Here is a 19,518-nt window from a genome sequence, read left to right as displayed (position 1 = left end):
GTGTGCAATATTTAATAAATTTGCTATGCATTTACAGAATGCAAAGCGTGCCAGTGCTGCAGCTGCTCCATTGGCTGCATGGGTTCGAGCTAATGTGAAATATTCTTATGTCCTGGAAAAAATTCAACCACTGGAAAAAGAACAAGCTGTGTTGATGGAGTGAGTAATTCAGGATTAGGGCATTAATTTTACGTGTTTCATAAATTAGCCTTAGTTACAGATCTTCTGAATAAATTTATATGGTTTATATTTGTCCAAAGATCAGAATAGTCACCTACTAAATATAAATCACACATAGGATAATCAATGCTCCATATTGAGTTGGCAGGTGTACTGAGCCAAGCTTAACTTTAGAATTAAATCAAAGAGATTTAATAAGTAATGCTAAGTTAGTCACTTGATCACAGAATACAGATAAATTATTGTTAAATAATTTATCCTGTGTATGGAATTTTGAGTAAAAAATTAATTTTACAAAAGCTCTAGTTCTTTGATCTAAATAAAACATCATTCTTCTGTTTCAGGTTTATCTAAATACCTGTCAAGATGAAATCTCACAACATTTCTGGAAAATTTCATGTACCTTTACAAACAATTGTTCAAATTGAAATGTCCAAAATACCAATCCCAGAGTGTGCATAATTTAAGAAACAGATTTAATACCACTGACATATGTCATGAAACTTTTGTTTTGCAGCAGCAGTACATTGCAATACATAATAATAAAAACTATAAATTATAATAAGAAGTATATATAATAAAAGAAATTCTAATTGAATAAGTACTGCAAAAGGAGAGGAGAAAAACACTGAAGTAGTGTTCATGGGTTTGCTGTCCATTCAGAAATGTGATGACAGAGGGGAAGAAGCTGTTTCTGAAATGTTGAGTGTGTATCTTCAGCCTCCTGTATCTCTAACTTGATGGTAGCAATGGGATGAGGGCATGTCCTGGGTGATCGTGGCCCTTAATGATGGATGCCACCTTTTTGAGGCATAATGTTTTGAAGGTGTCTTGGAACCTGTGGAGGCTAGTGCCCATTAATGAAACTGGCTTTGTTTACAATTTTCTGCAGATTTTTCTAATCTGGTGCAGTGGCCCCATGATGCCAGATGGTGATGCAACCAGTTAGAATGCTCTCCATGGTGCATCTGTACTGATTTGCGAGGGTCTTTGGTGACATACCAAATCTTCTTAAACAATGAAATATAGCCGCCTCCATGCCTTCTTGTAATTGCATCAATATATTGGGCCCAGGATAGATCCCAGGAGATGTTGACACACAGGAACTTGAAACTGCTCACCCTTTCCTTTATTGAGCCTTCAATAAGGACTGCAGTGTATTTCCTTGACTTCCTGAAGTCCACAATTAATTCATTGCTCTTAGTGATTTTATGATTTTTAACATTTTTGCTGACATAAACTATAAGTAATTCAGTGACATTTAGATAGTACATTGCTTAGGAAATACTCTATGACCTGATCAGTTTAATCTCAGACTTCGGGCTTGCAAGTTTCTGGCGAGTTGATCATTCTATTCTACAATGACAGAGAGGGTGAAAACTGAATGTAACACTGGGTCCTTTGATAAGTAAGTTAGATAATGTCAAGTTGATGAGTATTGTGACTCTTCCTCCATTTTGATTACAAGATTGTTATAACAGGATGTAATTAAATGCCAAATGGGAATGTTATAACATTCGTGAAATCAAATAAGCCTATTGCTTGAATATGAAATGTGGAGGGGGATGAATGTTAAAAAAATTATGATAACTACTTAGAACTGTTTCAAATGTACTGTTCATGTAGCTCAGCATCTTTCTTCATAACACTTCAACATGAAGTTTGTCATTTTAAAAATCTGCTGCATTAATACAATGTTGCATTTAATAGTACTTTGAATAAATTGAGTGTTGTATTTTGGTTTTCATAGTGTGCACTTGAGTTACTTTTATCTTCTTCTTGTACAGAAACCTAAATAAAACTGAAGAAAGAAAACAAAATCTGGAAATCAAGCTCCAAAGTGTGGGACAGAAAGTGGCTGAACTTAAAGAAAAGTAAACTTATTTGAATTAAATTCTGAGAAATAGAAGGCAAAATTATATAAAAATAAAGCTTAGAAATTTGCAATACAAGAGAAAACTATAGTATATTATCTCTTCCACAACAATCCAAATTTAATATTCCTCTCCCTATTACCTTGTAAATGATCACATTTTGTTACTTATTGAATATGTCCTTAAAAGAAGCAGTGATGACTGTTTTAATCAGTCTTTAGGGTAAAGCTCACTGTGAAAATAAACATCTAAGCTGTCTCCTCACTCTTTCAGTAATCATTTTATCTAGTTAGTTCCTTATCACTGTCTTAAAAACATTTACTTAACAGATTCCAGATCAGAACAACTGAAGCAGCTAAGTTGGAAGCAGAAGTAAATAAAGCTCAGGAGACCATAGAAGCAGCTGAAAAACTGATTGGTCAGCTTGATGGGGAACACAAAAGGTGGATTACACAAGTAAGTTTCAACTTTAAAATGAAGTAAAATGTTGTAGATTAATTGAAAGTGGTTTTCAACTGGTGTAGTTTTCAATACCATATGTTTTAATACCTAAGAAATCAATATATGGAAAGTAATACAATTTATAATTTATATAATTAATTTCTGATTTTAGAAAGGCTGCTGTTAAGGTTTATTGCAAATAGATAGTCCAGATCACGAGAAAGTCCTCCTAAGTTTTTAATTTTGCTTTGTTTGCTGATGAAGTTTTTCTTTTTGTTGAAGGGGATGTGGAGCTGAGATTGCTATAAAATCAGCAAGATGTTAAGAATTAGTGGAGGGGCCTAGTCCTCTTTTGCTTGGGCTAACCATCTGTGTCTTCGATAAGATATCAATGATTAAAATTGTTCGGACTTTTGAGAGTTCTGTTCACATGTGATGTCCTTTAATGCTTGCCACTTGTTTTAGAATATTCAGAATTACTAAATATTCTTGTTTGTTGGTGTCATTAAAGTTATTATTTACATGTCCTGCTGACTACCCATGTCTGAAAGAACAAAACAAAGCTTAATGACCTAATTTACCATGGTTTAATTTCAGTGATGTAAATCTATTCTTCATCAAAAATCGGTACTAGGAGACCAGTTATCAATGCTTTTGCATGTATTTGGAGATGTGCATTGTTCCATGCCCTTCTGAATTTGTTAAAATTGTGATCATAAAGATATTCTCGTTTATATGCCGTAAAGTGTATTAAAGTTGCAGTCCTTATTGAGAAAATATACCAACCTTTAATATCTTTCCCTTCATTCTGTTTTTTTCCTTTTTTCTATTATGTTTTTCTTTACTTTTCATTTTCTTTGTGTGTCAGGAGCAAGGATCTTCCACTAAATAGTGAGCTGTCTGCTTTCATTGAGTTATCTGCCCCTGGACCAGGTTCCCTTACACACTTCTCCATTAGAGAGCTGATTGGTGAGGCCCAGTTCTGTGCAGTTGCTTCACATGCATAACTAAAAGGCTCTGTCCTTCAGTGTTGCTTTGAGAGTTGATTACACCTCTTATCAGGCCTACCGACAGTCAAAGGTATCAAGAAAACTTAATATGTGTGAATAAATGTTTCTGTTGCTGACAACAATAAGTAAAACCGAAAGGACATTAACTTGTACTATCCTTCTCTCTTTAGCTGTGTTATTTTTTAAATCAATAAATTCGGACCAGCATCAGCTTAATGTGAACATAGTGGAATCTATGGAGTTTGCTTCCTTTGCTGAACTCAATAAGGGATTATTGAGTTCCACAGAGGGTTATTGGCTTGGAATCGACTGATCAACTAAAGAGAAGTTTGGCATTTATTCTGATTATATTCATCTAGCTATGTAGGTGAAAGTTGGCAGTTCCTCATGAGTCTGTCAACTTCGAAGTATCTGGGCTATTATTCCTTTCTCGCTGCCATATATTTTCCACTTCTCTTTACATTTTTACTTTCTACTTAGTGTATTCATTCACATTTGACTGAACATATTGCAGTTTCCTTTTGTTATCTATTAAAGTAGATCAAGGGAAAGGCAGAAAAGTATTGCTGAAATGTTTCAAGTATTAACAAGAGGGAATCTGCAGATGCTGGAAATCCAAGCAACACACGAAATGCAGGAGGAACTTAGCAGGCCAGGCAGCATCTGTGGAAAAGAGTAAACAGTTTACCTTTCATGCCAAGACCCTTCGACTGTACTTTTTTCCATAGATACAGTTGGCCCTCCATGTCTGCAGGGGATTGGTTCTGGGAACCCCCGCTGATACCAAAAAACATGGATGCTCAAGTCCCTTATATAAAATGGTGCAGTATTTGCAGATAACCTATACACATCCTCCCGTATAGTTTAAATTATCTCTAGATTATTTAGAATACCTAATACAATGTAAATGCTATAAGTAGTTGTTATACTCTATTGTTTACGGCAGGGGTCACCAACCTTTTTTGCACTGCGGACCGGTTTAATATTGACAATATTCTTGCGGACTGGCCGACGGGGGGGTGGGGGGGTGTTAATCACGACCAGAATATAGGTGATAAGTCAACTATGAGTCACTTATAAGTGGCAAATACACTCAATTTCATTTCTAAACAAGTTTATCTAACAAATTTAATATTAAACACACAGTGCATATTTTCCTCACATGAATATAGTGACAAGTCAATTATAACTCACTTATAAGTCAATAGCATCATAACATTTTAAGTAACGTTTGGATGTTAAACACACAGTGCATATTTTTCTCATATGAACATATAAAATCATTGCAAAAAACCAATATCACTGAGTCAGTGGGACCCCTGGTCTTGTTTCCCTGCAACAAGATGGTCCCATCAAGGGGACCAATCCAGTCTATTCCGCAATTTAGTTTTTGTTGCATTCATTGCAGAAAACCTTGCTTTGTAGAGATATGACTTTGGAAATGGAAGCAACATTTTCAGTGCTTTCGTGGCTATCTCAGGATATTCAACCTTGACTTTGATCCAGTATGTCGGCAGAGATGTTATGTCAAACATACTTTTCAGCCCATCGTCATTTGCAAGCTCGAGGAGTTAATATTCTTCCCGCGCTGACATGGATGATTCACCGGGGATATTCACAAATGGGTCACTGACCCATTCCTTTGCACGTCTTGGGTCATTTGGGGTTGGGAAGTAACGCTCGAATTCTATCGACAGCGAAGATAGGTGATCGCGCACCAGCTGTGTGAAGGACGGTGTAGCCTGAGTCTCTCCCAAAATCCCAGCTAATGCTGGGAACACGTCAAATATGCCCCTGTCCAGTCGCCGTCCCCACAGTTCCAGCTTGGCTTTGAAAGCAGACACCTTATCTGCCAACTTGAAGACAGTTGTCATTCTCTCCTGAATTGACAAATTGAGTTCACTGAGCAGGTTGAAGATGTCACACAGATAAGTGAGTTTTGCTATCCATTCCTCGTCACTGAAATGTGCTGCCAGTGGTGACTTTTTTCCTGAAAGAAATCTCTGTAGCGGCTCTCTAACTCAAAAACCCTGGCCAGGGCTCTCCTCCTTGATAGCCACCTGACTTCAGTGTGTAAGAGAAGGTGTTTGTACTCTGCATCCATTTCCTTGCAAAGCTGCTCAAACAGACGTGCGTTAAGGGCTTTTGCTTTGTTGTGATTGATAACTTCAATGACGTCACTCAATACGCTGTTAAGATCAGGTGACATTTTTCGGCTAGCCAGCATTTCCCTGTGTATGACACAGTGTGTAGACTGGCATTCAGGAGCAACCTCTTTGACTTGGGTAGTGAAACCAGACAGCCGTCCAGTCATAGCTGCAGCCCTGTCTGTACATATTCCAACACAGAATGACCAGTCCAGTTTGCCTGGTGTGTAGTCATTCAAAGAAGTGAATAGTTCTGCCTGAGTTGTGTTAGTTGGCAGTGCACACAACATATCCTCATGCACATCGTCTTGAAATATATATCGCACATAAACCAGCAGTATTGCCTTGTTGTCGACATTGGTAGACTCGTCAACCTGGATAGTATACCATGGTGACTCATTAAGCTGTTCCAACAGCTGTGCTTCTATGTCATCGATTCTCCTTGAAACCGTAGTAGCTGAAAGGGAAACCTGTGCCATCTTGTTAGCTGCAGCTTCTCCCAACAGTTCACAGCACATGTCCTTGGCAGCAGGCAGAATCAATCCTTCACCACAGTGAAAGGCTTCTTAGCCTTAGCAATATGGCTAGCCACTAAGTACAACGCTCTCAGAGCAGCAGAATTTGTGGAGGTGGTGATTCTCAGCACTTGCTTCTGTCCCGCTTGCTCAAGTTTTTTCCGCTCGGAAATCTCAACGGGTTTGTCTTTCAGTGCAGGGTGCTTGGACTCAATGTGTCGAAGCAGTTTTGAGGGCTTCATTGCCTCATTAGACAGCTTGTCTCCACATATCACACACAGGGCTTGTAGCGTGCGAGTCATCGGTCGCATTAAAGTCATATTTTATGTATGACTCGTTGTATTTTCTGTTGAAGGAAGCTTTCTTTTTTTTGGCAGTCTTGGCCTCAGCTGTCTCTACGTTATCATCATCGTTACGCCTTTTATGTCCCCTACCACCTCTTCTAAAGAAACTCTCAAGCGACGTTTGTTTTTTACTTATCCAGTAGTTGTAGGTTACTCAAGTCAAGTCAAGTCACTTTTATTGTCATTTTGACCGTAACTGCTGGTACAGTACATAGTAAAAATGAGACAACGTTTTTCAGGACAGTGGTGTTACATAACACAGTACAAAAACTACGTAAAAAAACACCATGGAGAAAGCTACACTAGACTACAGGCCTACACAGGACTACATAAAGTGCACAAAAACAGTGCAGGCATTACAATAAATAATAAACAATAGGGCAAGGTGTCAATCCAGGCTTCCAGTATTGAGGAGTCTGATAGCTCGGGGGAAGAAACTGTTACATAGTATGGCAGTGAGAGCCCGAATGTTTCGGAGCCTTTTCCCAGACGGCAGGAGGGAGAAGAGATTGTATGAGGGGTGCATGGGGATCTTCATAATGCTGTTTTCTTTGTGGATGCAGCGTGTAGTGTAAATGTCCGTGATGGCGGGAAGAGAGACCCCGATGATCTTCTCAGCTGACCTCATTATCCGCTGCAGGGTCCTGCGATCCGAGATGGTGCAATTTCCGAACCAGTCAGTGATGCAGCTGCCCAGGATGCTCTCAATACAACCCCTGTAAAATGTGGTGAGGATGGGGGGTGGGAGATGGACTTTACTCAGCCTTCGGAGAAAGTAGAGACGCTGCTGGGCTTTCTTTGCTATGGACCTGGTGTTGAGGGACCAGGTAAGATTCTCCGTCAGGTGAACACCAAGAAATTTGGTGCTCTTTACGATCTCTACTGAGGAGCCGTCGATGTTCAGCGGGGAGTGGTTGCTCCGTGCCCTCCTGAAGTCAACAACCATCTCTTGTTTTGTTCACATTAAGAAACAGGTTGTTGGCTCTGCACCAGTCCATTAGCCGCTGCACCTCCTCTCTGTAAGCTGACTCATCGTTCTTGCTGATGGGACCCACCCCGATGATGACTGACTGACTGATGACCTCGCGTAGGTAATGACCTTGTGTACATTCAAGTTCAACAGTGGGCGCGACAGAGAATGAGGAAAGATGCAGCTGACTCATATCGTTTCATACCGCCAAATATCATTTCCTCGTGGCCCAGTATCGCATGCTTTGCAGCCCGGTGTTGGTCCTCGGCCCAGTGGTTGGGGACCACTGGTTTAGGGAATAATGACAAGAAAAAAACGTCTGTACATGTTCAGTACAGATGTAACCATCGTAGCTCTTCTGGGAACGCTGATGCTGCCTTGGCATCAGCCTATCCCAATTCTCCCGTGGTCTTTAAGTTCTTGAGGCTGTTGCGCTTTACATAGCTAACCAGCCATCCCTCACTAGCTTTAAATTCCTTTCTCTCACTCACAATGCAGGTAGCAAATGAACAAGACACGAGGCAAACAATGCTCAAACAACAATACTTTTAATCATCTCCAGATTACATTGCTTAAAATACATAATACAATGGAAATGCTATGTAAATAGTTGATATACTGCATTTTTTTAGGAAGAATGACAAGAAAAAAGTCTGTACATGTTCAGTACAGACGCAACCATCGTAGCTCTTCTGGGAACTCTGATGCCGCCTCGGCATCAGCCTGTCCCGATTCTCCCGTGGTCTTTAAGCTCTTGAGGCTGCAGTGCTTTACGTAGCTAACCAGCCATCCTTACTAGCCTTAAACTCCTTCCTCTCGCTCACAACACAAGTAGCAAATGAACAAGACGCAAAGCGAACAATACTCAAACAAGGAGTAATACTTTTAATCATGTCTAGATTACAGTACTTATAATACCTAATACAATGGAAATGCTATGTAAATAGTTGTTACACTATATTGTTTATGGAATAAGGACGCTTTGGAGGAGGCTCAATAATACTGAAGTCAGGATCTGTGGAGGTTGAGGACTGAGGATCACTGCGGCAAGTGACATACCACTTTTCAAAAGATCGAAGATTTTTACTTTCTTGGTGAGGGATAGCACTTTATGCTCCCTCTTAATTGCTTTTTAGGAGCCGCTTTTTCACAGAAACAAAGTAGCAACTGAACGAGACACGAGGCGAACAATGCTCAAACGAGTGCTGGAGAGAGAACTTCCGGGTTTTCCCGATCTGTGGTTGGTTGAATCCGTGCATGCGGAACCCGCGGATAAGGAGGGCCGACTGTACTGCCTGGCCTGATGAGTTCCTCCAACATTTTGTATGTGTTGCTTAGCCCATGTACGTCTAGTATCTTTGCTAAAGCAGTGGTCAATAAAGTTTTAATTGGATGCATTCAGTGGCACCCCAGGGGCTGTCTAAATATCTGGATATTGAATTAATTTGTTCTTTCTGGCTTCCAGATGAAAGAAAACAATTTCATAACATTTGAATTTACAGGTTCGGTGCACATTTTGATCTTGGTAAAGCTTGATTATCTGTTTTCCAAGTCTTGGATCTGCTTGCCATTTGACCAAGACTTTACTCTGTTAAAATCATTTGGTAGTTGGTATGCAATGCATGCCTATTGTTGCACTGTCTTCTTCCCTTATTCATAACTGGAGTCATCTTTGATCCTGAGGATCTGCTAGAGAAGAAAATTATAGCTACCTTTTGTAAATACATCATCCTAATCTTGCTTAAATCTAAGCTGCTAAAATTCCATTTGGCATGTGGACTTTATGAAATATTCCTCTGGATACATAAGGCATGAGTGAAATTGACATGTTTGTTGTATGACTGCACCTGTTACTGCATTGGATACTTTATTTTAGAACCATTTAGAAACAAATCAAATTTACCGCACAAAACAGGACGTTTGAATCAATGGGTCTTAGCTATCATTTATATTACCTTCATGCCTCCTCCCACATGACAGTTTAAAGCTTTTATGTTTCACAGTCTTTTTAGCTATCCCCTAAATGTTTCAAAATTGTTTATTCAATCTCTCCTTTGTTGCAGATTACACATTCTAACAGATTTTAGGAGAAGGTCCTTTTGAATTGCTTACATTTCCACGTTATCTCCTCTTTAAAAAAAACTCAAGGTTGTAAAATAAGTATCTGCACCATGCAAAGTCATGCTGACTATCCTTAATAAGCCTAAATTTTTCCAAATGAGTTTAAATCCTATCTATAAGAAACCTCTCGGATAGTTTCCCTTCACAGATATAAAGCTTGCTGGCCACCTTAAAATAAAGAAACAACATTGGCTACTCTCCAGTCCTCTGGGACCTTGCCTGTGAATAGGTAAAATAGGAAAGATCTTTGACAAGATCCAGGCAATTTCCTCTAGTCTTTGATTAACCTGACAGAGATTTTTGTTAATACCTCAAATTTTCAGCACCTGCACTTTTCATTTGATGATGGGCTTTAAATCCTTGGTTCTGGAATATTGACATTAAAATGCTCAATATGTTTTTATGAAGTGCAAAGACTTAACCTACTTTATACTTACTGCCCACTAGTCTAATCATTGTCTCTACTGCATCATCCATCTATGGCAGATCCTTCATTCTTCACCTTCTCTGTACAGGAATGATCTGCTTTTTTTGTAGAACTTTTTCATTATGACATTGTTTGCATTCTTTAATGCATTTCTCAAAAATGAGTAATGTGTTAATTTAATAAAGGCATTTAAATATAGAGTAATTTTTTTGTGGTTTTGCAAGCAGATTCGAAGTAGATGCCCTTCTGTTCATTACAGGCAGGGGTTTGAGTTTGGATTCTTAATAAATCTTATTATTATTTTTGATAATACTATGTTTAAGGTGTAAACATATTTATTGCAGACAGTTTAAAGAAAGTAAGTTCCTTATTTTAACTACACTCAATTTAAATTCTATTGTAATCTGTTGAAAAATATTAACTTGATGGAGGTAAAATTTGCTCTTGGGGTTTCAACAATAACTCTTTTGTAGATGGAATCTTAACATTACATAGTATTGAATTTCATAAACTATTATTTCTGTAGATTTGATAGCTAACTGGTCTCACTTTAGTTTTAACTATTCTTATCTTTTGAAGCACTAACATTGCTGGATTTAATATTAGGATTGCTGGCCACTGAAAGGAAAGATAATTAAGTTCCAAAGGCTGATAAACTACTGTTGTGTCAGTATCAATGTCATATGAAGATTGCATTGTGCTCAGAAGTGATTTTGAGCTAAACTAACCTTCACCAGGGTTTTCTTGTTTGCTTTTTAAACTGTCTGTAAGGACACACTGTACAAGCTCAGTTTTGAAAAATGATCATTTGACCAAGATCATCGAGTTTTTACCTTAAATAAGAGAAAATATAGTAAATCAATTTTCAGTGCTTTTACATCTTTATTTTTGCAGGTTGCAGAGATCACAGAAGAGTTAAATACTTTGCCAAAGAGGGCACAACTGGCTGCTGCTTTTATCACCTACCTGTCTGCAGCTCCAGAGGATCAGAGAAAAGCCAGTTTGGAGGAATGGATGAAATTGTCAGGCCTTCAAAGTGAATATCATTTATAATATTATGAATTTATCAGATAACTTTGGATATGAGAGGGAAGGATTAGATTGATCTTGGAAAGGTTAAAAGGTAGATGCAATGTTGCGGGCTGAAGGGCCACCTCAGTGGCCATCATATTATGTGTAGGGGGTACCTAATAAAATAACCACTGAGTGTGTGCTCATGGTCTTCTGCTGCCATGACCCATCCAGTTCAAGTTTTAACATGTTGTGAGTTTAGAGATGCTCCTCTGCACACCTCTGTTGTAACAAGTGCTTCTTTGAGCTACTGTCACCTTCCTGTCATCTTGAACCAGTCTGGCAATTCTCCTTTGACCTCTTTTATGAACAAGGCATTTTCACCCATAGAACTGCTGCTAGCTGGATGCTTTTTGTTTTTCACACCATTCTCCGCAAACTCCAGAAACTGTGGTGCATGAGATAATTCCAGGAGATCAGTAGATTCTTAGATACTCAAGGCACCCCATCTGGCACCAGCAATAATTCCACGGTGAAATCACTTAGCTCACATTTCCTCCCCATTCTGATGTTTGGTCTGATGATGTCTGCATGCTGGTATCTATTGAGTGTCTATAAAATGATTAACTGAGTAGATATTTGCGTTATACCTTCCAGCAGGCTGCAATCATCACGAGGAGTCATTTGCTGGTGAGGCAGTGCAAGGTTTTTAAAGAGCTCAGAGCCTTTTGGAACTTTTTGGTGGGCTGCAATCATAATCCTCTCTTAGGTACTAGGCAGGGACCATTAAAAAATGTGAAGTGAAAGCAAAGCGGCCGTATTTAGAGTGGACAGTATTAGAGTGACCAGGATTTAACTCACCAAGCTTCAGCGAGAACAGCCGCAGACTAGAGCGTAAGATTTCAGGGTACCTGACAGTCTCCTTGATGACTACATTTGTGGGAAGTACATCCAACTGCAGCTCCTGACTGACGTCAAGAAGAGCTGGAGGTGGATGTACTCAGGATCATCTGGAAGGCTGAAAACCTGACAGATGAGACTTTTACTGAGATGGTACCTGGGTGTCCACCAGGAGAAGTAAGAGGAGCAAGCAGTCAGTGCAGGGTTCCTCTGTGGTCATTCCTCTCAGCAACGTATACCGCTCTGGATACTACTGGGGCGGTGGGGGGGGGGGGGGGGAGGCGGATGATGGTGGGGGTGGGTGGGAAGGAATGACCTATCAGGTGCAGCAGCAGCAGCCAGGCCAGTGGTACAGGGCTAGCTCTGAGGCTCAGCAGGGAAGGGTAAATTCAGGCAGAGCAATAGTGGTAGAAGACTCATTACTAGGGGAACTTATATTCTGTGGCTGCGAGAGACACCGAGATGGTGTGTTGCCTCTCAGGTGCTTGGCTCCAGAAGTGGCTGCAGAAGATTCTCGGGGGGAGGGGTAAACAGTCAGAGGTCGTGTTGTACGTTAGCACCAATGACATAAGTAGAAAGAGGGTAGAGGTCCTGTGCAGTAAGTGTTAGGGAAGAGGCTGAAGAACAGGACCTCCAAGGCTGTCACCTCTGGATTCCTCCTGGTACCATGTGCTAGTCAGGGCAGGAATATGATGACTGCATAGATGAATGAGTGGCTGATGAAGTTGTGCAAGGGGCAGGGTTTCAGATTTCTGGACAATCTTCTGGGGGAAGTATGACCTATACAAAATGGACAGGTTACATCTGAACCCGAGGGGGCGAATATCCTTGCAGCCAGGTTTGCCAGGACTGTTGGGGAGCGTTTAAACTAATTTTGCAGGGGGTTGGGAACCAAAGTGATAGGGCTGAGTATGCAGCAGTTGGTATACAAGTCAATGTGTTGTGGATTGAGACTGAGGAAAGACAGGCAGATGATCAGGCAAAATTTCACTCAGTGGGATGAGTTGAAGGTTAACATGTTGGCAAAATCAAAAAGGGTGATGAATACAGGACTGAAACTGTTCTACTTGAACGCACAGTGTACAGAATAAGGCAAATGATCTTGTAGCGCAGTTAGAGATTGGCAGGTATGACATTGTGGGTATTACTGAGTCGTGGCTGAAAGAAGATGATAGTGGGGAGCATAATTTCCCAGGATACACATTGTATCAAGAAGGACAGGCAGGCAAGCAGAGGGAATTAGGTGGCTCTGTTGGTAAAAAAAAATGAAATCAAATCCTTGGAAAGAGGTGATGTAGGATCAGAAGATGCAGTATCCTTGTGGGTAGAGTTGAGAAACTGCCAGAGTAAAAAGACCCTGATAGGCCTTATATAAAGGCCTCTGAACAATAGTCAAGATGTGGGATATAAAATTACAATGGAAGTAGAAAAGGTTTGTAATAAGGACAAGTTTACAATAGTCATGAGGATTTCAATATACAGGTAGATTGGGAAAATCAGGTAAGTGCTGTATCTCAAAGGAATTTGTAGAAGCCTTTGAGATGACTTTTTAGAACAGCTTGTGGTTGAGCCCACTAAAGGAAAGGCTATTTGAAAGGGCACACTATCAGGAATGACAGCAGTGGCTCGAGTTTCTGGGGGCACAGGATAGATACAATCCAAAGCTTAAGTATTCTAAAGGGAAGATGAGGCAACTGTGGCTGACAAGGGAAATAAATGACAGCATAAAAGCAAAAAAGAGGGTGCATATAACACAGCAAAAAATAGTGGGAAGTTAAGAGGATTGAGAAGCTTTTAAAAACCAACAGAAGGCAACTAAATAAGCCAATAGGAGAGAAAAGATGAAATATGAAGTTAAGCCAGCTAATAGTATAAAAAGGGATACCAAAAGTATTTTTCAGATATATAAAGAGAGGTGAGAGTGGATATCAGACTGCTGGAGAATGATGTGGGAGATCATCATCATAATGAAGGAAAAAGAAATAGCAGACGAACTTAATCAGCATCTTGCATCTGTCTTCATTGTGGAAGATGCTAGCAGTATGCCAGAAATTTGAGAAAGTCAGTAGCAGAACTGAGTGTTGTTACTATTACTTAAGGAGAAGCTGAAAAGTAGGTTAGTCACCTGGACCAGAGGGACTACACCATAGGTTTCTGAAAGAGATGGCTGGAAAGATTTGTGAAGGCATCGGTAATGATCTTTGAAGAATCACTAGATTCTGGAATGGTTCCAGAGGATTGTAAAATTGCATGCACCAGTGCACTCTTCAAGGAGGGAGGGAGGCAGAGGAAATGACTTTATAGGCCAGTTAGCTTGACTTCTGTGGTAAGGAAGATGTTGGAATTCATTACTAAGGATGAGGTTTCAGGATATTTGCAGGCACATGATAAAGAAGTCCAAAGTCAGCATAGTTTACTTAGAGGGAGATCTTACTTGACAAATCTATTGGAATTCTTTGAGGAAATAACAGGCAGGATAGACAAAGGAGAATCAGTGGTTGTTGTTTTCTTGGATTTTCAGAAAGCCTTTCACAAGTTGCTACACATGAGGCTGTTTAACTAGATGTGAGCCCATGGTATTACAAGAAAGATACTTGCATGGATAGAAAATTGGGTATCTCTGAGGAGAGAAAGAGTGGGAATAAAGAAGGTTTATTCTGCTTGGCTGCTGATGGCTAGTGGTGTTCTGCAGGGATTGGTACCGGGGCTGCTTCTTTTCACATTGTACAGTACTCTGTATAAGCATTAAGTACATGGAGTCGAAATGAATTTGTAAATCTGGCAGGAGCAAATTATGTTGAGGATGGCAAGGGTAAAGCACCATACGAGGGGTGTGGAACAGGAGGCAGAGAATCAGTGCCGGGCCAGGGGGTTGGCGTTGTGCCCTGAGTTACAAGGCAAGATCATTTGATTCCAAGCAACTGGAGTTTGGAAGAATAATGAGAGATCCCATTGAAACCTATTGAATATTGAAAGGTTGAGATACAGTGGATGAGGAGAGGGTATTTCCTATAGCAGATCAGGACCAGAGGGCACAGCCTCAGAATAGAGGGACATAGATGAGGAAGAATCTCTTTAGCCAGAGGATACTGAATCTGTGTAATTCATTGCCACGGACTATTCATTGAGTATATTTAAAGTGGAGTTTGATAGTCGGGATGTCCAATTTTATGGCGAAAATGCAGGAGACTGATTTTGATAAGAATAATAAATCAGCCATGATGGAATGGCAGAGCAGTCTCAAAGGTTCAAATGGCCTAATCCTGCTCCTATGTCTAATGATCTTGTGGTCTCATTAAAAAGCAAGTGTGCAGGTGTACCTAATACAGTGGCCACTGAGTGTGTGTTCCATGCTGTTGAAACATATTGCTTCCCTTCCTCTTTTGAAATACTCAAAAGACATTTCATTATATAATGCATAAAATAATATTCCAGAATCCAGAGTAAGTAGAATTAATTGCTTGAGGCAGTTTTTTGTAAAAAAAAACCTGTTACTGACATTTTCAGACAGTGATATTAGAACATTGGCTCACAAATAGCAATAATGAAGCACAAGTTAGAAAGATTTTATTACTTAAAGAGTAGTTTATGAGTCAAACCATGAGAAATTATTGTCATCAACAATATTTTTTTTCTATGGTCAGAGGCATATTATGCAGTTATCCTGGACATGGAGATGTAAATAGAATTTTATTTATAATATAATATGGACACGTGGCACACAAGACCTGTCATATTCGAAACTAAATATGAAAATGCTGAGACTTTGCATTTAAGCACCTGCTGTGTGGAAGTAACAATTAAAATTATCAGCTGTTGCTGATTTTATCTGCTCTTCTGTGTAGCAGTTTCTTCATAAGTTTAGCTCATTCAACTTTCAGCTATCATTAATTGTGGTGGGCCCAATTAAGAAGTATATATGAGAAACTGTTGATAATGGGATCTAAAATCATAAATACCTGTGATGGAGTAAAGAAGAAAAAATATATCTTGTGAAAGAAAAATCTATAATCAGAATACATGGGTGTGGGTTGATTGTTAAAATAAACTTGAGGTTAAATAAAAGAAAGACCTGTATTTATGTAACAGTATTTTGAAGAAATATTTTCCAGGTTAGGGAAAGATAAGGATGATGTGATGACTTGGAAAACTTAACTAACAAGCTAATATTGAGATTTTAGCCATTTATGCATCACTTACTTACAAGTTGAAATTAAATAGGTTTGCCAATTACGTACAGAATGCAGCACTGTTCAAAGATCAATCTTTAGAAAGCTAGGGTAACAAATGTAAGCAATCATTTATTGCTTCCTCTTTATTTCTTTTACTGTGGATAGCTCTGAGATTCTGAATAGTAGATATATGACAAAGAACAGGATCTGGTATTAGCAATGTATTTGTTGTTGGAAATGTTAGAACATCTTCAATTGAGTATAAAACACAGAAGGTTGGAAGGTGAGGAAAACATTCATCTTATTATGGTTGTGCAAGGGTGGGGCAGGATGGGAGGCTAGAGTATTTAAAATATGTAATAAACCACAGCCTACATTTCTGTGCCTTTTTATTTGTTTGAATAGAGTTCGATCTACGTCGATTCCTCTGCACTGAAAGTGAGCAATTGATTTGGAAGAGTGAAGGATTACCTTCTGATGACTTGTCCATAGAGAATGCTCTTGTAATTTTACAGGTAGTTTAACACACTTATTTCATGATTACAAGCATTAGAATGTTATATAGTTATTGAATTCTTTCAGAATATCGATGATATCATTTTGGATTTAATTTTATATGTAAAAGAAGGAACAAGAGATTGGGAATGCCTGCAGTTTACAAATAAAAACCCTTCAGCTTGTACTCTTGTACATTAATAGGACCTCAATTTCATTTTTTATGTGAAACCTAACAAACCATTAACCTGTATCCGTGTAGGTGCCTTTGTTTATGTATGCGCTGAACTTGATCTATACCAATAACTCTGTATTTCAGCAATTCTTTTCCATTTCTTTCATTGTGACTTATGAGGTAAACAGTTTAATAATCGCAACACACATGAATTGCTGGAGGAACTCAGTAGGCCAGGCAGTATCTATGGAAAAGTGTTCTGATGAAGGGTGTTGGCCCAAAGCATGGACTGTTTACTCTTTTCCATAGATGCTGCCTGGCCTGCTGAGTTCCTCCAGCAATTTGTGTGTGTTTCTTTGGATTTCCATCTTTGCAAATTTTCTGATGTTTGTGTTAGTAATTGCAAATGCAGCTATAGTAATTTTTATATAACTTAAATCTTTAGTATGCATAAACAGATGAATGATTGACCTTAAAATGAGATGTAGTAGAGATGAATGTTCAAATATTTCACTTGTGAGCAAACTTTAAATGCAATGCAATGTTGAAGTTGCCATGGTTTTTCTATGGAGAAGGCAGGGTTTTATTTACTCATTGTAAGATTGTTATAATGTGGTGGCAAACCATTGTTTCTGTAGTCCTCTGGATGAAGTTGCACACGTAGAATTGTTGAGGAGGGAGTTCTGGGATTTATGCCTTGTGATGATGTTGGAATACCAATGTATTTCCAAGTTAGCATGGTGTATGACTTGGTGAGATGAAGATATCATGTTAGATTGTATAAGATTTGTAAAACATTCCATAGTTTCTGAATTATTAGTAATCTTTAAGTATGAACAAATTAGTTATGTTATTTCTACAGTACTGTGCAGAAGTCTTAGGCACATGTAAACAAAATTCTGTAAGGCAAAGATGCTTTCAAAATTAATGAAATAAAGTGTTTTAAATATCAAAAATATTACTATAAAGAACAGTAAACATTAAAAAACTAAAATTAATATTTGTTGTAACCACCCTTTGCCTTTCAAACTTCATCAGTTCTCTTAGGTACAGTGTCATGCAGTTTTATAAGAAAATAGGCTTGTAAATTGTTCCAAGCATCTTGGAGAACTTGCTGTAATTCTTCAGACTTTGGTTGTCTTGCTTGCTTCTGCCTGTCTAGGTAAACCCAGATAGGCTTGATGATGTTGAGAGCAGGGCTCTTTTCAAGCCATACCATCTGAAGCCATATAAGAAATCTAGGGTGCCCAAGACTTATGCATAATACTGCATATTTTATTGTACTAATTACATCATATGTAAGCTCATGTAGATAATATTAATTAGAAAAATGTGAAACTAATGAAATTAATGATCAATTTTAGTTCTGTTCATAGGACTTCACTGAGACCTTAAATAAAAGATATAACTCAAGGGTGTGTAATTTACCAAGCAAATTACTGTCAGTGAATATATTTATTAATTAAAAAACTTTTAGTTGTATCTTCTATTTCCACTTTCAATTTTGATAGTTGCCACCCTGAGAGTACAGAAAATAATGAGGATATCTTTGATGTATTAAATGTGTTCAAAATACTTATGTTTTACTTCCTTTTGTGAAATAAATTTCTGATAGCAATACTGTTTTTCTTTTCTCAGAGTAAGGTATGCCCATTTTTAATAGATCCCTCTTCACGCGCCACTGAGTGGTTAAAGCAGCACATGAAAGAGGCACGTTTGGAAGTTATAAACCAACAGGTATTAATTCTTGGACCAGTTACAGTTAATCGTTTAATAGAGCATATAAAAGTAGAATAACCATGTTAGGATCATAATTGTAACTCAAGAACATTAGATTTCATTCCTATTTTTTAAATGATAGCTTTTGCTAATGAAAGCTGCCATTTGATGTGAGAGAGTCAGGAAGTCATATTGCAGCTGTATAAAACTTTCATCGTAGCCTATATTAATCCCATTTTCCAGCACTTTACCCATAGGTTTCCATGCCATGAAGTTACAAAGGCTCATCTAAATATTTCTTAAAATTTATGAGAGTAGCTGCCTCCATCGGTAGTTGGGATTTTAGCCATCTTCTAAGTGAAAACAATCTTACCCTTGAAATTTTCTGGTCCTTTCTTTAAATCTTTGCTTTCTGATCTTAGGTATCCTGCTAAGGGGAAATGTTTCTCACTATTTGTGCTCCTCATAGTTTTATAAACCTCAGTCAGGTTCTCTTTTCACACTGCTCTGCTACAAATAACACAAACCTACCCCATGGTGTCTCACCATTGCTGAAGTATTCCAACGTATGGAGTGTCTAAGTCTATTTCAAAGCCTTTCTATCAGCGATAAGTTCTTTACCATCTACCGAAACATTTCCTGGAGATTTTTGTAAGTATAGAAACAGCTATAGAAAATTGGACGAAGAATTAACAGTAGCTACAAAGATTACATTTGGTGAATTTTGAACCACAAATGTGCACGTATGTCAGGGATGAAGTCAGGGATGCAGCCAGAAGAATTATTATAGCTGCCAAGTCACATATTTTTGTAGGGAAGCTATTACAATACACTGTGGGGGTGGGGGGATAAGGAATTGCTGCTATCTTGATAATCTTGACAATCTTGACTTTCTCATCTGGGCAGATGTAATTTGCTGAAATTTCATTTACTTGCTTGATCATTCTTTCCTAGATTGACCTGATAGTAGCTAACTAGATGGGATGCCTTCATGTCATGAGAATCACTTTTGTCATT

General features: G+C 38.7%; 1 protein-coding gene across 1 annotated transcript in view; it reads left to right on the top strand.

Annotated features, from left to right (window-relative positions):
• The window catches only part of dync2h1 (dynein cytoplasmic 2 heavy chain 1), a 463,334-nt gene that overhangs the window by 203,527 nt on the left and 240,289 nt on the right, over positions 1–19,518 (top strand). Inside the window, exons 61-66 of the mRNA XM_059964317.1 lie at positions 38–159; positions 1,968–2,054; positions 2,384–2,510; positions 10,924–11,065; positions 16,518–16,627; positions 18,421–18,519. Of these exons, the coding sequence (XP_059820300.1) occupies positions 38–159; positions 1,968–2,054; positions 2,384–2,510; positions 10,924–11,065; positions 16,518–16,627; positions 18,421–18,519 (687 nt within the window). The remainder of the gene's footprint in view (positions 1–37; positions 160–1,967; positions 2,055–2,383; positions 2,511–10,923; positions 11,066–16,517; positions 16,628–18,420; positions 18,520–19,518) is intronic.

This window comes from Hypanus sabinus, chromosome 3, assembly GCF_030144855.1.
Source record: "Hypanus sabinus isolate sHypSab1 chromosome 3, sHypSab1.hap1, whole genome shotgun sequence".
Taxonomy (NCBI): Eukaryota; Metazoa; Chordata; class Chondrichthyes; order Myliobatiformes; family Dasyatidae; genus Hypanus; species Hypanus sabinus.
This window is presented reverse-complemented; position numbering and strand designations above follow the sequence as displayed.